Genomic DNA, 19,137 nt, shown 5'->3' on the forward strand with positions numbered 1-19,137 from the left:
CACACTGCAGTTCTCAACTTCTTTAATCTTCTTAGGAAGGAAAAAAAAATAGGAATAAAATCCTTGGAGTAACAGATGTTATGGAGAGCAGAGGTGAGGGATGGGCTCTGGAATCCCAGCACAAATCCCATGGCAAAGGGATCAGTCCTGCCCCAAATCCAGAACTGCAGGGCAGCAGCAGAATTTGGGAATGGGAACTTTGGGAACAGCTCCCAAAGCCAGCAAAGCTTGGGTGGGCCTGGCTCAGGGCCTGGGGAGGGACAGGAGAGCCTGGGACAGCTCTGGGATCCATGGGGGTGCAGGTGGGGAACACTGGGAGAACAGCAAAGGTCAAGGCAAAATCCCTGCGTGCTCACCCACACTGAGCTGGAATAGAGCCTGAAGGATTCCCACTGCAAAATGGCTCCAAACTGCCTGGGATAACAGCAAGAGTCAGGTTAAAATCCCTGGATCCTCACCCACACTGAGCTGGAATAAATCCTGAAGGATTCCCATTGCTACATAAAAATGGCTCCAAACTGCCTGGGATAGCAGCAATGATCAGGTTAAAATCCCTGGGTCCTCACCCACACTGAGCTGGAATAAAGCCTGAAGGATTCTCACTGCTACATAAAAAAGGCCCCAAACTGCCTGGGATAACAGCAGAGAGCAAGGTAAAATCCCTGGATCCTCAGCCAGACCAGGCTGCTGCACATTCCCATGGAATAAAGCCTGAAGGATTCCCATTGCTACATAAAAAAGGCCCCAAACTTCCTGGGATAACAGCAAAGGTCAAGTCAAAATCCCTGGATCCTTACCCAGACTGAGCTGCAACAGATTCCCGTGGAATAAATCCTGAAGGATTCCCACTGCTCCATGAAAAAGGCTCCAAAACTGCCTGGGATAACAGCAAAGGTAAAGTCAAAATCCCTGGATCCTCACTAGACTGAGCTGCTGAACATTTCCATGGAATAAATCCTGCAGGATTCCCATTGCTCCATGAAAAAAGGCTCCAAAACTGTTATCCCAGGGTAACAGCAAAGATCAGGTTAAAATCCCTGGATCCTCACCACACTGAGCTGGAATAGAGCCTGAAGGATTCCCATTGCTACATAAAAATGGCTCCAAACTGCCTGGGATAACAGCAAAGGTCAAGGTAAAATCCTTGGATCCTCACCCAGACTGAGCTGGAATAGAGCCTGAAGGATTCTCACTGCTCCATGAAAATGGCTCCAAAGCTGTTATCCCAGGATAACAGCAAAAATCAGGTTAAAATCCCTGGATCCTCACCCACACTGAGCTGGAATAGAGCCTGAAGGATTCCACTGCTCCATAAAAATGGCTCCAAACTGCCTGGGATAACAGCAAAGGTCAAGGCAAAATCCCTGGATCCTCACCCAGACCAGGCTGCTGCACATTCCCATGGAATAAATCCTGCAGGATTCCCACTGCTACACAAAAAAGGCCCCAAACTTCCTGGGATAACAGCAAAGGTCAAGGTAAAATCCCTGGATCCTCACCACACTGAGCTGGAATAGAGCCTGAAGGATTCCCACTGCAAAATGGCTCCAAACTGCCTGGGATAACAGCAAAGGTAAAGTCAAAATCCCTGGATCCTCACTAGACTGAGCTGCAACAGATTCCCGTGGAATAAATCCTGCAGGATTCCCACTATTCCATGAAAATGGCCCCACACTGCCTGGGCTGAGACCCAAATCTGCTTCATTGCTTCAGCCCCAGAGCCAAACTCAAGGCACTGAAATTCCAGGTGTTCCAGGAGCTTTGGAATTCCTGCCCTGCTGCTCCCCATTGACTGAGTGTTTCTGGAGCCTGGAACCTTCCTGCTGAAACATCTCTCTAATTGCAATAATTGATCCTAATTGCTCTCTGCATTTCCAAATTCCAGAGGCAAGTCTAGATTGCATCCAAGTCCAGGAAAACAATGATGAGATCCAAGCATTGCCCCATTATCTCTCTTTTTTGGTATTTAATGACCTAAGAAAGTTACAAAAGCAACTTTAAATTACATTTAGGTATATAAACTAATTAAATATATTTAGCTAATACTGAGAAAATAAATCCCAAGCACCATGAAGACAAAAAACAATAAGAGATGAGTAATTCCAGGGTAATTTAGGACTTTTTATGGAGTCTCTGGATGAGTTGGAGACCACTGGAAGTTGACCTCATTCTCATTTTCCAACAGCAAATGAGTGATTAGCCCAGATTTTATTAAGTTCTGCATTCTGGGAGAACAATTTTATGACTCACTGCATATTTTTTTGCCAGTTCCTAATTTCAGGAATGGCAGATTTGTTGGGAATTTCAGTGGCATTTTCAGAGGATTCCGAGCATTAAATCGAGCAACGACAGAATTGCCGAGGCGAGAGAAAATGGGAGAATTCAAAAAGGAAATCTGAATTCTGGTTCTCAACGCTGCCAATCCACATTCCAAGCCACAAGTGGTGAACACACATTCCCAACAGACCAGAAATAAAATCCCAGCTACTTTTATTCTCTAAGAACACTTAGAGCGAGGAAGCCCTGGCGATACCGAGGGAGGATCACCCGCGAACTGAAGGGTCCCTGGAGGGGACAGCAGCAGCAGGGAGGGCTCAGTGGCCGCTGAGCTTCCTCATGATGGGGCTGTCGGGCTCGGCGTTGGTGCAGATGGTGCCCACCAGCACGTGGGTGCCCCACAGGTTGTGCCTGATGACTTTGCAGCAGCCCAGGTCGTCCACGGCAAAGCCCAGGTGCCGGTAGCGCTCGTCCGTCTCCAGCAGGGGGTTGTTGCTGTAAGGCCCGAAAAACTGCAGGGAAATAATCATCAAGAAAAGGTTTTCTGTCACAGACATTTTTTCATAGAAATCTTTCTTTCAGATTTGTTTATCTTCTGGGAAGCTGAGGCCCCAGAAAGAGAATGTAAACAATAATTATCAGCAATAAGATGCACCTGTGATTGGTTCGTGTTCCATGTGTACCATTAAGAGCCAATCACAGGGCAAGCTCTCTGGGACACAGAGACAGAGAATTCTCCTGTTTTTAGATTCTATTCTGATTCTTAGCTTAGCTTAAAAGCTTCTGCAACTTCTCTCTTTATTCTATTTAGTATAGTTATCATGCATTATATATCACATATCAATAAATCCAGCCTTCTGATCAAGAAACAAGACTCTTGTCCTTCTCTCACCCCAGCGACCTCCTCAGGTCGCTGGAATATTTTTCCACGTGGATTTCCAGTTCTGATGGATGGGGGAAAGATAAGCTTGGGTTTAGCTGTGGGGAGAGGTTTCATGTGGAGTTTGAAAGGTTTTCCTTTCAAATCCCAACCCCACCTTTGTGAGGAATTAAGGGCAGAGCCCTGCCAGAAACAGCACAAACAGGACAGGGACTAAGGAGAGAAACTTCCTAGGAAATTGTAAAATTAACAACTCAAACTGGCAATAAGTCCCTAAAGAAAGTTGGTTAGAGGAGCAAAAATGTGATTCAATTGTGAACAGGTATTTAAATTAAACTGGTATTTAAGTAATTAAATTAAACTGGTAATTCAGTTGCAAACAGGTATTTAAATGAAACTGATATTTCAATTAAACTGATATTACAATTAAACTGACAAATATTTAAGTTGCAAACGGTATTTCAATTAAACTGGTATTTCAATTAAACTGATAATTAAGTTGCAAACAGGTATTTAAATTAACTGGTATTTCAATTAAACTGATATTTAAGTTGTGAACAGGTATTTATATTAAACTGGTATTGAAATATTTAAACTGATATTGAAGTTGCAGACAGGTATTTAAATGAAACTGATATTTCAATTAAACTGATATTTAAGTTGCAAACAGGTATTTAAATTAAACTGGTATTTCAATTAAACTGATATTTAAGTTGCAAACAGGTATTTAAATTAAACTGGTATTTAAGTATTTAAACTGATATTTAAGTTGCAAACAGGTATTTAAATTAACTGGTATTTCAATTAAACTGATATTAAAGCATTTAAACTGATATTTAAGTTGCAAACAGGTATTTATATTAAGCTGGTATTGAAGTATTTAAACTGATATTTAAGTTGCAAACAGGTATTTAAATTAAGCTGGTATTGAGGTATTTAAACTGATATTTAAGTTGCAAGCAGGTATTTAAATGAAACTGGTATTGAAGTATTTAAACTGATATTTAAGTTGCAAGCAGGTATTTAAATTAAACTGATATTTAAGTTGCAAGCAGGTATTTAAATGAAACTGGTATTTAAGTTTTTAAATTAAACTGGTATTTAAGTTTTTAAGTTAAACTGGTATTTAAGTTTTTAAATAAACTGGTATTTAAGTTTTAAATTGAGCTGCTATTTCAGTTTTAAATTGAGCTGCTATTCCAGTTGCTCACAGATATTTCAGTTCTCTGTCTCAGGAGGAAGCCTCTGACTCCAAGCCCACTCCTGATCCTGGCCTGGGATGCTGCTGCTGGAGTCTGAAGACCAAACCCCACTTCCATCAACCCCAAATTCCTCCAGTGCAGGAATTCTGGGAAGCTTTTCCAGCCCTGAGCTGCCTGTTCTGCCTCACAAGCATGCCCTGTTTGCCTCTGTTGGCACAATAAATAAATAAATCCCTGCTTTTGGGAGTGTTTTTAAATAAAACCCCACCCAGCTGAGCTTTGCCACCATCCCCTGAACTATGAGAGGGTTTTAGCAGAGCTCAGACCAAACCTCATCTCCCACTGAAAGCTCCCAGTGTTCACAGAACAAAAAGTTCATTTTCTGGGGACAAAAGGGATCATGAACAGGTGCAAAGAGGATTTTTAAAGCCTTCACCTGCACAGAGTTCCCAAGTTACCTGGGCAGGGCACAAAGTGCCCAAGGGATTTGGGACACAAAACTTCTCCATTTCCTAAAATCCAATTTCATTTCCTGACAGTGCTGGCCCTGCACTCAGAGCTGACACAGCTGAGCTCATAAATTTACATTTCTTCAAGGAATTATCCTGAAAAAGTTGGATTTAATCCAAATTTTACTGCAAGAAAGAACTTACAGCCAGTCCTGAGGAGGGATCAATGAAATCAGCCCAGTAGCCCTCAGAAGAAATTGCATAGCAGATTTCCTTGGCACCATTGATGAACTGGAAAGGAAAAAATTGGGAAAAGAAAGGCATCAAATGAAGTTATCACAAAAAAAGAATTATTTCTAACTTTATTTGTTATAAATAAAATAATTTATTTACTTCCAATTGTAAAAATTGGATTTTCTCTGCAATTAGTGCTGTAAAAAGCTCAAGGTTCTAAATTTAGAAAAATATTATTTATTCAGCTTCAGTCCCTTACAGGTCCAAAATAAGGGAAATTTATCCTTTACAGCAAATTCTGTGTTAGTTTAAAATGAGGGAATTAAACCCTTTACAGTAAATTCTCCATTAGTTCCAAATGAGAGATTTTTACCATTTACAGTAAATTCTCTATTAGTTCAAAATAAGGAAAATTTATCCTTTACAATAAATTCTGTATTAATTCAAAATAAGGGAATTCTACCCTTTAAAGTAAATTCTGTGTTAGCTCAAAATAAAGAAAATTTATCCTTTACAATACAAAATGAGGGAATTTTATCCTTTACAGTAAACTCTGTGTTAGTTAAAATAAGGGAATTTTACCCTTATTTCAAATTAATATTAATAAGGGAAGTTTACAGTACATTCTGTGTCAGTTCAAAATAAGGAAAATTTATCCTTTACAATACAAAATGAGAGAATTTTACCCTTTACAGTACATTCTGTATTAGTCCAAAATGAGGGAATTTTATCCTTTATAGCAAATTCTGTATTAGTTCAAAAAGAAGGAATTTTACCCATTACAGTAAATTCTGTGTTAGCTCAAAATAAAGAAAATTTATCCTTTTCAATACAAAATGAGGGAATTTTACCCTTGGCAGCAAATTCTGCATTAGTTCAAAATAAGGAAAATTTATCCTTTACAATAAATACTGTATTAGTTCAAAATAAGGAATATTCACCCTTATTTTGAATTAATATTAATAAGGAAAATTTACAGTACATTCTGTGTTAGTTCAAAATAAGGAAAATTTATCCTTTACAGCAAATTCTGTGTTAGTTCAAAATGAGGGAATTTTACCCTTGACAGGAAATTCTGTATTAGTTTAAAATGAAAGAAATTTACCCTTTACAATAAATTCTGTATTAATTCAAAATAAGGGAATTTTACCCTTATTTCAAATTAATATTAATAAGGGAAGTTTACAGTACATTCTGTGATAGTTCAAAATGAGGGAAATTTATCCTTTACAGCAAATTCTGCATTAGAATTGTAGATTGTTAAAAATGAGAGAATTTATCCTTTACAGCAAATTCTGAATCAGTTCAAAATGAAGGAATTTTCCCCTTTACAGCAAATTCTGTATTAGTTCAAAATAAGGAAAATTTATCCTTTACAATAAATTCTGTATTAATTCAAAACTAGGGAATTTTACCCTTATTTTGGATTAATATTAATAAGGGGAAATTACATTCTGTGTTAGTTCAAAATAAGGAAAATGTATCTTTTAAAATAAATTCTGTATTAGTTCAAAATAAGGAAAATTTATCCTTTACAGCAAATCCTGTATTAGTTCAAAATGAGGGATTTCTACCCCTTATAGTAAATTTCTATTAGTTCAAAATAATGAAAATTTCCCCCAGTAAATTCTGTAGTTTGAAGTTTGATTGCTCTGATGATTAATCATGTCCAAACTGTAAATTAAATCCCAAATATCCCAATTTTAGGCAGAACATTTCTGATCCAGGATCTCTTCTGGTTCCTCAGGGTGAGGTTAATGAACACTTGAGCTGGATTAATGCAAATATTTGGATTTGGCTGTACAATCTCATTTTTTTAGCTCCTGAAATGAGGATTTTTCAGGTGAATTATGCAAACAAACCAACATTTCCCTGTGAATTTTTGGTTTTAACCTCACACCCCTCAGTGACTGGATTAGACCTGACAGGGAGGTGCCTGAGGAGGAAAGATGCCAATTAACACATAATTAGAGCAGATTAAAACACTAAAGAGCAACAGGGCAGAAATAATTCAAAGAGAAGAACACACTGCAATGAAGGGAAATTTAATTTCTGTGTCATTTTGTGTTGATTCCTTTTTTTGAGGTTGATTAAGACAGCCCATATTTGTGCTTTAGGGCATTCCCAGACTATTTCAGGCATAAGCATGATTTATTTCCAGGTGAAATGCTGGGTTTGGGGATATTTTATAAAGAATAGGCAGAAATGTTCTTTTATTGAGGTGCTAAGGGCAGTGAACAGCGACACTTGGTGGGGAAATGGTTAAATTGTGGAAAATGGGAAATAAAGGAATTTTCAAGCCCTCTAGAGGTGAAAGAACAAGAAAAAGTTAAGATGAAAAAACAGAACTGAAATTCGGGGTTAAAAGAATGAAAAACATGCATTAAAGTGGAAAAAACCCAGAGAAAATGGTGATTTTTACAATTTTGAAATTCAGGGTTAAAAGAATTAAAACCATTCATTAAAGAGGATAAAACCCCAGAGAAATCGAGGATTTTTACACTTTTGACCAGTAGAAAGTCTAGTGGAATCTTAATTAAATGAATTAAACAGTAAATGATAATTAATAATGAAGCACTATAATAAAAGTGTATAATAAATAATATTAAAGATTAAAATGTAATATATTACATTTAATAATGTAACAGAGATGTATATTATATATAGATCTATATTATATAGATCTCTATATATAGAATATACATCTATATTATATGTATCTCTCTATATACAGAATAAAGGTCTATACTATATCTCTATATAAAATATGGATCTATATTAAATATATTAAATATAGAACTATATCATATATATAAAACATGGATCTATATTATATATATATAAAATATTGATTTGTATTATATAGCTATATATAATAAAGATCTATATTATATATATCTACATATATATAAAACATAGATCTATATTATATATACCTCTAGACATATAAAATATGGATCTATATTATAAATATATATAAAATATGGATCTGTATTATATATCTATATAAAGAACATAGATTTAGATTATATATATCACTATACATATAATGAGGATCTATATTATATATCTCTATATATATAATGTGGATCTGAATTATATATATCTCTATATATAAAATATGGATATATATTATCTATATAAAATACTGATCTGTACTATGTATCTATATATAGAATATAGATTTAGATTATATATATCACTATATACATTATAAGGATCTATATTATATTATATATATCTCTATATATAGAATATGGATCTAAATTTTATATATAAAAAATATGGATCTGTATTATATATCTACATTTGGAATATGGATCTGTATTATATATCTATGTACATCATTTGGATCTATATTATATACAAGCCTATATATAGAATATGGATCTATATTATATATATCTATATATAAAAATATAGATCAGTATTATATATCTATATATAGAACATAGATTTAGATTATATATATCACCATACATATAACAAGGATCTATATTATCTATCTCTATATATATAATATGGACCTGAATTATATATATCTCTATATATAAAATATGGATATATATTATATATATAAAATACTGATCTGTACTATATATCTATATATAGAATATAGATTTAGATTATATATATCACCATACATATAACAAGGATCTATATTATATATCTCTATATATATAACATGGATCTAAATGATATATATCTATATATATAAAATATGGATCTATATTATATATATATATAAAATACAGATCTGTATTATATATCTATATATAGAATATAGATTAATATTATTTATATCACTATCTATAATTAGGATGTATATTATATATCTCTCTATATAAAATATGGATCAGTATTATATATCTATACATAAAATATGGATCAATATATATATGAATTTGTATTATATATCTATACATAGAATATAGATCTATATTTTATATATACAGATATATTTTATATATCACTATATATAGAATATGGATCTATATTATATCTATCTCTCTATATACAGAATATGGATGTATATTATATCTATCTCTCTATATACAGAAGATGGATCTGTATTATATCTATCTCTCTATATACAGAATATGGATGTATATTATATCTATCTATGTAGAGAAGATGGATCTATATTATCTCTCTCTATATACAGAAGATGGATCTATATTATATCTATCTCTATATATATATAGAATGTGGATGTATATTATATCTATCTCTCTATATACAGAAGATGGATCTGTATTATATCTATCTCTCTATATATATAGAATATGGATCTATATTATATCTATCTCTCTATATACAAAATATGGATCTATATGACATCTATGGGATGTACCAGGATGTGAGTTTGGTTTGGTGAGTGGGCTGTACCAGGATGTGAATTTGGGTTTGGTGTGTGGGATGCACCAGGATGTGAGTTTGGGTTTGGTGTGTGGGCTGTACAGGGATGTGAGTTTGGTTTGGTGTGTGGGATGTACAGGGATGTGAGTTTGGGTTTGGTGTGTGGGATGCACCAGGATGTGAATTTGGGTTTGGTGTGTGGGCTGTACCAGGATGTGAATTTGGCTTTGGTGTGTGGGAATGTACCAGGGTGTGAGTTTGGGTTTGGTGTATGGGCTGTACCAGGGTGTGAGTTTGGGTTTGGTGTATGGGCTGTACCAGGGTGTGAGTTTGGTTTGGTGTGTGGGCTGTACCAGGGTGTGAGTTTGGGTTTGGTGTATGGGCTGTACAGGGATGTGAGTTTGGGTTTGGGGTGCATGCACTGACGTTTTCCAGCAGCAGCTCCCTCTCCTGCTCCACCTCGTGGCTCCACACGCTCATGTCGTGCTGGCTCCTCTGGGTCACCGTGAGCACCGTCAGGCGCTTGGGGTTCACCTCGGGGAACAGCGACTGGAAATCTGAAATTGGGGAACACAGAGTTTGTCCTGCTCTGCCAGGGCAGCCTTCCCTCCCACACACCAATGTTTCAGTCGTATGTCCCTTTTTAAATTGCTTCATTTAATTGGTTTTATTTTCATTTTTATTATTATTACAATTAATATGTAATAAATATAAATGTGGGGAAAATACAGAGTTTGTACTGCTCTGCCAGGGCAGCCTTCCCTCCCACACACACCAACATTCCCTTTTTAAATTGCTTTATTTAATTGGTTTTCTTTGAATTTTTATTAGTATTACAATTAATATATAATAAATATAAATATAGTTATATTTAATTTAATATATAAATATTCATATACTGACATATATATATATTTTATTTATATAGACATATACTAACATAATTTATATATTAAATTGTAACAATTTATAGATTAAATTACATACTAAATTATATAAATAATTTATATATGAACTTTTATATATTTCATATATAATATGTATGTTAAATTATATAAATATCTTTTATTATTATAAATTAAATATTATTATTTATTTATTTTGATTATCATTACTTTTTATTTATTTAAAGGGTTCCCATTTAATATCCTATTTGGTTACTATTTTTACTTTTTATCTAATTTAATTATTCCCATTTAATTTCCTATTTGGTTATTATTTTTACTATTTATTTAACTAAATTGTTCCCATTTAATCTCCTATTTGGTTATTCTTTTTACTTTTTATTTAATTCAATGGTTCCCATTTAACTAAATATAATTGAATTTAAGAATTAATTGAATAGAATTAAATACACTTGAGCAGTTTCAGATGATTTGCAGTGGCACTTCACACTTTTCATCTTAAATATTATGAACAATCTTGAAAGTTACTAAAAGTTATTTAAAATCTGAAAAAATATAAAAAGATAATAAATGGCTCTCAATTAATTTGAGTAATTTTCTTCCTGAATAAATTAAAAACACAAAGCCAGAAGTTTCCTGTTTCCTATCTGTTGTTTTGTTCAGAAATTCCAAAGGATTTGGTAAATGGATTTTGGATAAGGAATTAACTCCAGAATTTCTCTGGCACTAAAACAATTTAAAATTATATTCAAAGGAAATATTAAATATTATCAATGGCAAATATTTTTAAAAAATAATTAAAAATTTAAAATTATATTTAAATGAAATATTAAATATTATCAATGGCAAATATTTTTTAAAAAAATAATTAAAAATTTTAAATATTAAATATTGCCAACAGCACTTGGTTTCCATTCTGTCCAAAGGGATTTCTGTACTGATTAACTCTGAATTAACCTTTCCCACAGCACATTCTGTGGAAGAGCATTGACATTCACTGGTTTTGCATTTCAAATTTGGAATTTCTTGGCTAAATAAAAATGAACCTTTTCTCAGCAGCTCAGGACAGGCTTGCACTGCACATTCCACCTTGGCATTTTCAAAGTAGGTTTCAGCATTATTGATCTGCTGCTTCTGGGGAGCATCAGAACCCTAAAAACCACAAAAATTCCAATTTTCACAGTTAATATCAAACAGGAATAAATCTGTACATCAAAATAGGGTTTTGGGATCAGATACACTCGAGCAGTTTCAGGTGATTTGCAGTGGCACTTCACACTTTTCATATTAATATTGAAATAAAATTATTAACTATATTGAAAGTTACTAAAAGTCATTTAAAATCTGAAAAGATATAAAAAAATAGGTAATTTTTAGAACTAAACATTGCCTAAACTCTGCAAATACAAAATACTCAAGGAAACTTCAATTTTACTGGGTGTATTGAAAATGATGAATCTCTCATTGGGAGCTTGGGGAATTTCTGGGTAAATTCACAGTTTTTATAACTAAACATTGTCCAAACTTTTCAAACACAGATCCATTCAAAAAATACTGAAGGAAATTTAAATTTTGAATTGAAATTATGAATGACAATGATGAATCTCTCGTTGTGAGCTTGGGTGATTTCTGGGTGAATTTCATGGTTTTTAGAACTAAATATTGGCCAAACTTTGCAAATCCAGATCTATTCAATAAAGCACTGAAGGAAAATTCAATTTTAAAATGATGAATCTCTCATTGTAGTGTTGGGGGATTCCTGGATGAATTCCATGGTTTTTAGAACTAAACATTGCCCAACCTTTGCAAGTCCATGAAATAAAATTCTGAAGGAAAATTCCAATTTTACTGGGTGGATTCTTAATGATGAATCTGCAACACTGCCAGAATCCTCTCATAGTGAGAGGGGAGATTATAAATTGGGGGATTTCTGGGTGAATTCCATGGTTTTTAGAACTAAACATTGCCCAACCTTTGCAAATCCAGATCCATTCAAAGAAATACTGAAGGAAAATTCCAATTTTATTGGGTATACTCATAATGATGAATCTTTCATTGTGAGGCTGGGGGATTCCTGGGTGAATTCCATGGTTATCAGAATTAAACATTGTCCAAACTTTGCAAATCCAGATCCATTCAATAAAATACTGAAGGAAATTCCAATTTTCCAGGGTAAAAGGTGGTGAGACTTGGCCAACAGCAGCTTTGAGGACTGAAATCCTCCATTAATCACTCCTAAAATGCTGTTTCAAACAGCCTGAAATATTTTTGTCCCAAAAAAGAACCACCTTGTAGGCAGTTTCTGTGGCAGAAAAGTGGGCAGAAAATCCTTTTTGAGGAAGAGTTGTGTTTGTCCCCCATGCAGGGGGTTGCTGGGAAAGGGGAAAAGAGAAAGGAAAGGGAAAGGAAAGGGGAAAAGGAAGGGGAAGGAAAGGGGGAAAGGAAAAGGAAGGAGGAAGTGGTGGAGGGAAAGGAAAGGAAAGGAAAGGAAAGGAAAGGAAGGAAAGGAAGGAAAGAAAGGAAAGGAAAGGAAAGGAAAGGAAAGGAAAGGAAAGGAAAGGAAAGGAAAGGAAAGGAAAGGAAAGGAAAGGAAAGGAAAGGAAAGGAAAGGAAAGGAAAGGAAAGGAAAGGAAAGGAAAGGAAAGGAAAGGAAAGGAAAGGAAAGGAAAGGAAAGGAAAGGAAAGGAAAGGAAAGAAAGGAAAGGAAAGGGAAAGGAAAAGGGGGAAAGGAAAGGAAAAGGGGGAAAGGAAAAGGGGGAAAGGAAAAGGGGAAAGGAAAAGGGGGAAAGGAAAAGGGGGAAAGGAAAAGGGGGAAAAGGAAAGGGGGAAAAGGAAAGGGGGAAAAGGAAAGGGGGAAAAGGAAAGGGGGAAAAGGAAAGGGGGAAAGGAAAAGGGGAAGGAAAGGGGGAAGAAAGGGGAAAGGAAAGGGGGCAAAGGAAAAGGGGCAAAGGAAAAGGGCAAAGGAAAAGGGGCAAAGGAAAAGGGGCAAAGGAAAAGGGGCAAAGGAAAAGGGGCAAAGGAAAAGGGGCAAAGGAAAAGGGGCAAAGGAAAAGGGGCAAAGGAAAAGGGGCAAAGGAAAAGGGGGAAAGGAAAGGGGTAAGGAGGGAGTGGCTGAAGGGAAGGAACGGAAGGAAGGGAAGGAAGGGAAGGAAGGGAAGGAAGGGAAGGAAGGGAAGGAAGGGAAGGAAGGGAAGGAAGGAAAGGAAGGAAAGGAAGGAAAGGAAGAAAGGAAGGAAAGGAAGGAAAGGAAGGAAAGGAAGGAAAGGAAGGAAAGGAAGGATGAATCTGACTCCATGTTCTCAGAGGCATTCCAAAGCAGCAAAACAGACGAGAAACAAATAAGAATGAAGAATAAATAATTGATAAGAATTTTTCCCTTTTCTCTGAGGCCTCTCAGCTCCCCAGGAGCAAACCCTGGGCGAGGGAACGTTCCAGGGCTTTCCCTCACTGGAACTCGTTGATGTACTGGGCCATGACAAACTCGTGCCTGTCGCTGGCCGAGGGCTCTGCCAGCAGGTCGGGCAGGCTGGGGGCGGGCTGGGCTCTCTGGCTGGCAGTGCCATGCAGGTGGCACCCGAAGCCAATGTTCCTGGCAGCTGGAAGCGCTGGTCCTGCGGCCCGAAGGGACCCATCAGCTCGTCCGGCCACACCGTCCTGGGACCTGCAGGGTGGGGAAACCCAAAGGCACCATCAGGGAAACCCCAAAAACAGCAGGGAAACCACCCAAAATGGTCAGGAAACCCTAAAGACAGCAGGGAAATCCCAAAGAGACAGGGAAATCCCAAAGACAGCAGGGAAAGCCCAAAGCAGCAAGGAAATTCCAAAAATGGCGAGGAAATCCCAAAACTGGTCAGGAAATCTCAAAGACAGCAGGGAAATCCCAAAACTGGTCAGGAAATCTCAAAGACAGCAGGGAAATCCCAAAACTGGTCAGGAAATCTCAAAGACAGAAGGGAAATCCCAAAGATGGTCAGGAAATCCCAAAAACGGTCAGGAAACCCGAAAGACAGCAGGGAAAACCAAAGACGGGCAGGGAAATCTCAAAAACCAGCAGGGAAATCCCAAAGAAACAGGGAATCCCAAAGAGGGTCAGGGAAATCCCAAAAGTAGCCAGGAAACCCCAAAGCAGCCAGGAAATCCCAAAGTCAGCAGGAAAACCGCAAAGCAGCCATGGAAACCCAAAAATGGTCAGGAAATCCAAAAACGGCCAGGAAATCCCAAAGACAGCAGGGAATCCCAAAAATGGCCAGGGGAATCCAAAAGACAGTCAAGGAAATCTCAAAGCAATGAGGAAATCCCAAAAACGGTCAGGGAAACCCAAAAATGGTCAGGAAATCCCAAAAATGGCTGGGAAATTGCAAAGACAGAAGGAAAATCCCAAAACCAGCAGGAAATCCCCCAAAATGGCCAGGAAATCCCAAAGACAGCAGGGAAACCCAAAGACAGCAGGGAATCCTAAACTTGCTCCTTCTTCTTCTTCTTAAATTTGCTTTTACTGTTCTACCAAGACAAAAATCCCAATTCTAAATTCAGATTTCAAGGAATAAATTTGCTTTCTCTTTTTTCTAAATGTGCTTTTCCTACTTAAATTTACTTTTTCTTCATAAATTTGATTTTTCCCTTCTACAGAGTCAAAAAACCCAATTCTAAATTCAGATTTCAAGGGAATAAATTTGCTTTTTCTTTTTTCTAAATGTGCTTTTTTTCCTTAAATTTGCTTTTGTACCAAGTCAAAAATCCCACTTCCAAATTGGGATTTCCAGGCAATAAATTTACTTTCTCTTTTTTTCTAAATGTGCTTTTTTAATAAATTTGCTTTTCTACCAAGTCAAAAATCCCACTTCCAAATTCAGATTTCAAGGGAATAAAATTGCTTTTTTCCCCTAAACTTGCTTTTTCTCCATAAATTTGATTTTTCTCTTCTACCAAGTCAAGAACCTCAGTTCCAAATCGAGATTTTCAGGGAATAAATTTGCTTTTTCTTTTTTCTAAATGTGCTGTTTTTAATAAATTTGCTTTTCTACCAAGGCAAAAATCCGACTTCTCAATTCTGATTTCAAGGGAATAAATTTGCTTTTTCTTTTTTCTAAATGTGCTTTTTTTCCTTAAATTTGCTTTTGTACCAAGTCAAAAATCCCACTTCCAAATTGGGATTTCAAGGGAATAAATTTACTTTTTGGTTTTTTTTTCTAAATGTGCTTTTTCTTCTTAAATTTGCTTTTCTACCAAGTCAAAAATCTCATTTCCAAATTGGGATTTCAAGGCAATAAAATTGCTTTTTCATTTTCTAAATGTGCTTTTTTCCCCTAAATGTAGTTTTTCTCCATAAATTTGCTTTTTCTCTTCTACCAAGTCAAGAACCCCAGTTCCAAATTCAGATAATTCAGATTTTCAGGGGAATAAAGTTCTTTTTCCTTACATAAATCAGGGGGTGCAGCAGCCACGTGGGGCTCATCTGAGCCAGAGGATCCTGCAGTGGAAAAAGCTTTGGCATTTCCAACCCTCCTGAGCAAGGAGTAAAATCCTGGCAGGTAGGAGACCAACCTTGCTCTGCTACACAGCACCTGAGGAGAGAAAAACAAGTAAAATAATAAATTATTCATTGAATAAAATAGTAATTTCACAATAAAAATCCAAAGATTCATTTAAACGCGGCTCCGTGAAAAATCCTCTCCCAATAATTATGTTAAAATCTGAATTATGGCCAGCTGTAACACCAAACTTTAGAAATATTTTATTGTTATTTTAATTTTTATATTTTGGTGTTCCTAGCAAAGAAAAAGCCTTAAAGTGGTTTTAGTGGTTTTAACCTTTCTTTCAAATATTTTATTTTAATTTTTATATTTTGTTGTTCCAAGCAAAGAAAAAGCCTTAAAGTGGTTTTAAAGCTTTTTTTCATAAGAAAAATCCTCCATCAATAATTATATTAAAATGTGAATTATGGCCAGTTGTAACATCCAGATGTAGAAATATTTTATTGTTGTTTAGATATTTTGGTGTGCCAAGCAAAGAAAAATAGAAAAATCCTTAAAGTGGTTTTAAACCTTTCTTTCATAAGAAAAATCCTCCCCCAATAATTATGTTAAAATTTGAATTATGGCCAGTTGTAACCTCAAGTTGTAGAAATATTTTATTGTTATTTTAATTTTTATATTTTGTATATTTTGTATATTTTTATATTTTTCTCTCTAAGCAAAGAAAAAGCCTTAAAGTGGTTTTAAAGCTTTCTTTCATAAGAAAAATCCTCTCCCAATAATTATGTTAAAATTTGAATTATGGGCAGCTGTAATATCAAATTGTAAAAATATTTTTTTATTGTTTTGATATTTTGTTGTTCCAAGCAAAGAAAAATCCTTAAAGTGGTTTTAAAACTTTCTTTCATAAGAAAATTCTTCCCTCAATAATTATATTAAAATCTGAATTATGGCCAGCTGTAACATCAAACTTTAGAAATATTTTATTGTTATTTTAATTTTTAAATTTTGTATATTTTTATATTTTTCTTTCCAAGCAAAGAAAAAGCCTTAAAGTGGTTTTAAAGCTTTCTTTCATAAGAAAAATCTTCTCCCAATAATTATGTTAAAATTGGAATTATGGCCAGCTGTAACATCCAGTTGTAGAAATATTTTATTTTAATTTTTATATTTTTGTTGTTCCAAGCAAAGAAAAATCCTTAAAGTGGTTTTAAAAACTTTCTTTCATAAGAAAAATCCTCCATCAAGAATTATGTTAAAATTTGAATTATGGCCAGCTGTAACATCAAACTTTAGAAATATTTTATTGCTGTTTTTATATTTTGTTGTTCCAAGCAAAGAAAAAGCCTTAAAGTGGTTTTAGTGTTGATTAAAGCCCTGAAAATTTAAAATTTAAATTAAATTCTGGACAGGGATTGTCTCCATTATTATCTCCTGGAAAACACAAATCCCAAATGCCACAGGGTGGGTGTTTTTTGGAAAATTCAACTTTTCAGGTGAGGAGTAACAATTCTTTTGAGAAAATCCCATAAAAGGATTTTCCTCGAGTGCTGCAGCTTTTATTTTATAAAAATTTATGCAATTTTACATCAAAAGAGGCACTTTCAGAAATAATTTACTTTTAAAAAAAGGGAATAAATGGTACTATTTGGATGTTGAATATAAAATTGTATTTAAAGCATCAGCACCTAAGGCAGTAGGTTTTTTTTATCCAGTGCTTCTGTGTAAATATAAAATAATTTCTACCAATTTATAAAAACTCAAATGCTTCAAAACACATTGAATTTATAACTTAAATCAATTATTTACAGTTCAAGCCTGGAGCTGTCTCCTTTTCAACAGCTTTAAAAGGTTCCTGTGTCTGATTCCTCTCAAATCTTTTTTCTTTATCATGTCAAATCTCTATTAAAATCAATTTTTGCACGATGAGGGTGCTACAAACAGATGTAAACAATTACAGCCAACATGTAATTAGCAGAAAAGAGAATTTCTCCTCATTACCAGCCTCACTTACCACGGAGATGTCACTAATTGCAGCTCACTCATGCAAATATTTACACACCTGGCATTGCACGAGAAGCAGCGAGGGAATAAATTAATTATTCATGTTATTATTGTTCATCCCCACGGCGGCAGCAATAAAAACAATCGATAACAGGAAAAACAATCAATAAAAGGCGTTTTATTGCTTCAGATCAGCTGAGCGCTCCAAAACACGCGCCTGAGCCCAGCGTGACAGAAAAAGCACAGAAAAAAATTTGATTTAATCCTTAATTTTGTCATTATTCCTGGGATATTTAAACTAGAGGAGAGCTGGGGTGGGATTTTAGGGAGAAATTCTTCCCTCTGAGGGTGCTGAGGTTCAACAAGTGTCCAAGCTTTGGAGCACGCTGGAATTTGTCCCTTCTCACGGCACGGAGTTGGAATTAAAGGATTTTTTTTTTTTAAGTTTTTTTTTTCCCCCACCCAAACCTGTTTGTAATTGATTTAATCCTCAACTCCGCCGCTCCCGGGCCTCGCTCACTCACATTGGCCATGGCAGACGCTGCTCCCCGGCAATGACAGCCCCGGACAGCCCTGCAAAAGAGAAGGGAAAGGGCAGAGAACGGAAAGGGAACGAGGAAAAGGAAAAAGGGAAAAGGAAAAAGGGAAAAAAAGGCGCTGAACTCCCCAGCCCCGGAGCCCCCTCACACCCCGCCCGGCCTCCCCGCGTCCCAGCAGCGGCGCTAGCGCGGACAGGCAGCAACAGCTGACGGGAAGGAAGCAAAAAACGGGAAAATGGGAGAAGGAAAGGGAAAAGAGAGAAGGAAACGGGAAAAGAGAGAAGGAAACGGGAAAAGAGAGAAGGAAACGGGAAAAGAGGAAAAGCAAAGGAGCCCCCGGTCCTCTCACCTCTTCCTGCAAAATGGCGGCGCCCACCCGCCCCTGCCGCGCCCTCGCCGCGCGTCCCCAGGCTGAGCCAGCCGATCCGCCGACACCTCGATGGGCGCGGCGCGGCAATGCGCGGAATCCGCCGCTCGGCGTTCTGTTTCTCAGGGCTGCGGGAGGGGCGGTGGAGGGCGTGAGGGGGAGGCGGTGATGGCGGCGGGGCCGGCGGGGCTGGGGAGGTTCCCGTGGGAGCGGCGGGGCCGGGATCGGTGGTGGTGGGGCCGGGATCGGTGGTGGCAGGGCCGGGATCGGTCGCAGCGGGGCTGAGGTGTCCCCTGGGTGCTCCCAAGGCGGTGCTGCCCCGTGTGAGGGGCGCAGAAGGGCGGCCGTGGGCGCTGTTCCCATGCGGGGCACCAGGGGGCAGTCACGGACCGTCAGCCGCCCTCATCGCCTTCATGGTTCCTGGGGATCCAAAAAAGGAGAAAAATG

General features: G+C 36.6%; 1 protein-coding gene across 1 annotated transcript; it reads right to left on the reverse strand.

Annotated features, from left to right (window-relative positions):
- Positions 1 to 7: 7 nt before the first annotated feature.
- On the reverse strand, positions 8 to 18,703 carry MMADHC (metabolism of cobalamin associated D). Its single transcript, XM_058028203.1, is given in 10 exon segments — positions 8 to 602; positions 850 to 2,789; positions 5,013 to 5,099; positions 9,828 to 9,958; positions 11,353 to 11,458; positions 13,754 to 13,896; positions 13,899 to 13,967; positions 15,726 to 15,870; positions 18,309 to 18,357; positions 18,673 to 18,703. Coding segments are annotated over 8 exon segments (885 nt in total). The 5' UTR covers positions 18,318 to 18,357; positions 18,673 to 18,703; the 3' UTR covers positions 8 to 602; positions 850 to 2,594.
- Positions 18,704 to 19,137: the final 434 nt, after the last annotated feature.

This window comes from Melospiza georgiana, chromosome 7 (assembly GCF_028018845.1).
Source record: "Melospiza georgiana isolate bMelGeo1 chromosome 7, bMelGeo1.pri, whole genome shotgun sequence".
NCBI lineage: Eukaryota > Metazoa > Chordata > Aves > Passeriformes > Passerellidae > Melospiza > Melospiza georgiana.